This window comes from Temnothorax curvispinosus, unplaced genomic scaffold (assembly GCF_003070985.1).
Source record: "Temnothorax curvispinosus isolate PA1 unplaced genomic scaffold, ASM307098v1 QBEX01013050.1, whole genome shotgun sequence".
NCBI classification, from domain to species: domain Eukaryota; kingdom Metazoa; phylum Arthropoda; class Insecta; order Hymenoptera; family Formicidae; genus Temnothorax; species Temnothorax curvispinosus.
In genome coordinates, this window is record NW_020222830.1 from 53881 (window position 1) to 57315 (window position 3435).

At 45.6% G+C, this 3435-nt stretch overlaps 1 protein-coding gene across 1 annotated transcript; it reads right to left on the reverse strand.

Moving 5' to 3' along the window:
* Nucleotides 1-1868: 1868 nt before the first annotated feature.
* LOC112463127 lies at nt 1869-3205 on the reverse strand. The gene has a single exon (XM_025029322.1). It carries the CDS (start codon nt 2898-2900, stop codon nt 1869-1871), a length of 1032 nt encoding a protein of 343 aa, XP_024885090.1. The 5' UTR covers nt 2901-3205.
* Nucleotides 3206-3435: the final 230 nt, after the last annotated feature.

Below are 3435 nucleotides of genomic sequence, written 5' to 3' on the forward strand. Positions count from 1 at the left end.
GAAAAGATCTACGCGAGAACCCCATCAGAAAAACCAATTTCTTTCAATTTGATAAGCAAGCGAAGATGTGGGACCGTATCAAACGCTTTACTGAAGTCAAATAGAATCATGATTGTAATGAGTCTTTTATCGATTCCCATTCTAATATCATCACAGACACGTAATAGAGCAGATTGCGTATTGAAACCAGAACGATATGCAGACTGTCTCGGATTAAGCAGGTTGTGTTCATTCAAATAGTCGGTGATTTGTGAGGCAACCATGCGTTCAAGAATTTTTGACATTTCAGGAAGGTTAGCAATGGGTCGCGTATCAGACGGTGACAGTGGAGTGCGAATCTTTGAGAGAGGGCAAATCAACGCACGTTTCCATGATGAGGGAAATACGGAAGCTTCAAGTGAGCGATTGAAAAGAGGAATAAGCCACTGAGAAATAACAGGCCAAGCAATGCGAAGAACATAAAGCGGGATGCCATCATAGCCAGACGCATAAGAGTGAAGAGGTCCATTAAAGATGAGCTTGTAAAGAGTCTAGCTGTATAGTAGAGAAAACAAAATCAGGACGTTGAGAAGAACAAGAAACTGAGGCAATGGCAGAAATAAAGTTCGCATATGTGCAAGGCAATACCGTACTAGACACTGAGACATAGTAAGAGTTAAGTTGATCAGGTGTGAAAAAGCGGAAGGGAGAAACCGACGTAGATTTAACCAGTCCCAAACGAGCAAGTTCTCTCCACATTTTAGCAGAGTCGGTAATATTGGTAAGGGAAGCCAAGTGAAACTCACTTTTAGCACGTTTGATATCGTTGTTAAGCTGGTTGCGAAAATGACGGTAACTGGCATAACCCAGTAGACTGCCCAAACGTTTGGCCCGCTTGTACATCTAATTGCGAGTGCGGAGCCGGCATCTCAAATCATCTGTAAGCCATCGAACAGGAGGCTTCCTAATCACGGACACACGGGCAGGAGCAAAAACATCAAGTGCATCAAGTAAGGTACCAGACAGGAACAAAGCTTATCAACATTAGAAGGGCAGCCATCAACAGTCTGAACGTTAACAGCAATGGCATCCAGATGTTCAAGGAACGCAGAGACATCAATGCTCCTGTAACCACGTCGCAGAATAGATTGATCAATGTCAAGCTTACGATCAAGTGAGTACGACAATTCAAGTAGATCATGACCGGCGACGAATGGACTCAAGGATTTATTATATGCAAGAACCTTATCACCATCATCAACAACCAGAACATCCAGCCACGAGTCGGAAGTGGCAGTATGAAAGGTAGCATCAGAGTTGACGATGGTCAAGGATAAGCCTGACATTAGCTCACGCAAGTAATTCGCCTCATAACAGTCAGTCAAAAGGTTGCAATTTAGATCGCCGCCAATAATAATATTTTTATATAAATGAGAGACACCAGTGAGTGATTCAACAAAATCATTTAAAAGAGTGCCCTTAGGTCTCCTATATACAGACACGAACAATACCGCTTCATTACTCGGCAAACGAATCTCAACCATGATATATTCCGGAGCATTGAACTCGATCCCGATAGAAGTTGCAATTAACCTGACTTTTAACGAATTATGCACGTAACAAGCAACGCCACCGCCCACACGCCCCACCCGGTCATGACGAACAAGAAAGTAGCCATCCAAAGCCACAAGATCGTCCGACACACCCGCATGAAGCCACGTTTCAGATACAGAAATTATATGATGAGAATTAGTACTAAAATGTAAGCGAATAAAGTCGATATGCCCACGTAGGGAATTGGCGTTAAACTGAGCAATGCGGAGTGAGGAAGGATTACATGCTGAGTCATGTCGGACAATCGAAGGCAACGGACAAGACGGCGAGACACGTCAGACGAGCTTAGCGAGATCAGCGTCTGAGTTAATGCGGATAATAGGTTGTCCATCGGAAGACCTTACACATATATGGCCATTTTTGACCCAAACGAACTTATAAGAATTCTCCGCCGCAATACGCTTGACTCGCTGTAGCAAGTCATATGTGTACTTCGGGAGCAGTACGTTTACATAAACATGCCGATCGGAACCAGCATCGCATATATCTCGCTGTTTAAGAGCACCCTTTTCACGCTTTTTCGAAATTATGACGTCGCACACAGTACTAGAAGCGAGAGTGACAATCATCGAGCTCGACGCTGTAGTCGCCTTGGAACGGCCCTGAGTAGCAGATGGCGGTCTGCTGACCATTCTCACGCCAAGAACGTGACACGCCAAGTGAGGTACATTTAATGCCGCGAGTACATTTTCAGAGAGCTTTGCAGGAGTAACGGATGTTGTCGATGGCAAGCCGGATATAATAAGCTCATTACTCAAATGAGCGTCGTGAGTTGACCGAGCAGACTTAAGATCGCGGATCTCACGAACGAGGTTGGCATTGTCAAGCTCCAATTGCGCGATGCGCTGACTATTTTCCGCTACAGTGTCAGTAAGACGATTTAAGCAATTAAGTTTATCATTGAGCTCCTCATTGGTACGTTGCTGACAGTCAATGAAAGCAGAAATCTTAGCATCTGTCGCCTTCACCTGCTCAATCAACCCACGCAAAAGCTCATTTGTAGAGTCGAGCGCGGCACCGTCTGCAGTATCGCGCGTAATAAAATGCGCCTGCGCGCCTGAGTGCGCGGCACCGACAACAACAGACGCGGTGTCACTCAAAACAGTAGGAGAGAACGCACGGCGTTCATCTCTCACGATCGACATACTCGACAGCTGAGACTTGCAACAGTCACCAGCAGCTTTCATAGTTAAGTACGATTTGACACAACCTGGATGAAACTCCCTCGCGCATACAGTACAGGAGACGGATTGACCAGCGATTGTTTTGGTGCACTTGATGCACACACGCTCGCGCTGCATGAGCATCTCAGAAATAAACTATGTAACTATAAGCTAGTTACAAGAGCACAAGGTTCACAACAGTTCGCAACAGTGTCACTCGACGCAATATCACCAGAAGTCACCACCAGTATCGTACTGCAACCAATCAGGCAAGGCCGCTCACGCAGATCACCGCAGGCACCACTCAGTTAGCTGCATGCACACATCCAACCAGAAGAAAGTAAAGAGCAGGAAGAGCAGATCGACAACGCATGCGCAGACGGAGTCGACGTATTTTACAGGCAACTCCGAGAATTACACGATGATTCCAAGAATAGGTTAGGATGAGAAATGAAGCTTGTCACAAAAATACTCGGAGTTAAGTGGCAATCTCCAAGAAAGCGAATAAGGCGCGTGACAAGCAGAAAAAAAACTTGCTTAAATCTGCAACAAAAAGGCCCGGAGGCAACTTACGGCAGAAACAGATCAACTCAAAGCAAGAGCCGGGATATAGCGTGACACAACCGCTACTTACGAGAGAGAGAGAGAGAGAGAGAGAGAGAGAGAGAGAGAGAGAGAG

Excerpts from the sequence above, each read along its gene's own strand:
- LOC112463127 (XM_025029322.1), bottom strand. The coding sequence starts at position 2,900 with ATGCTCATGCAGCGCGAGCGTGTGTGCATCAAGTGCACCAAAACAATC.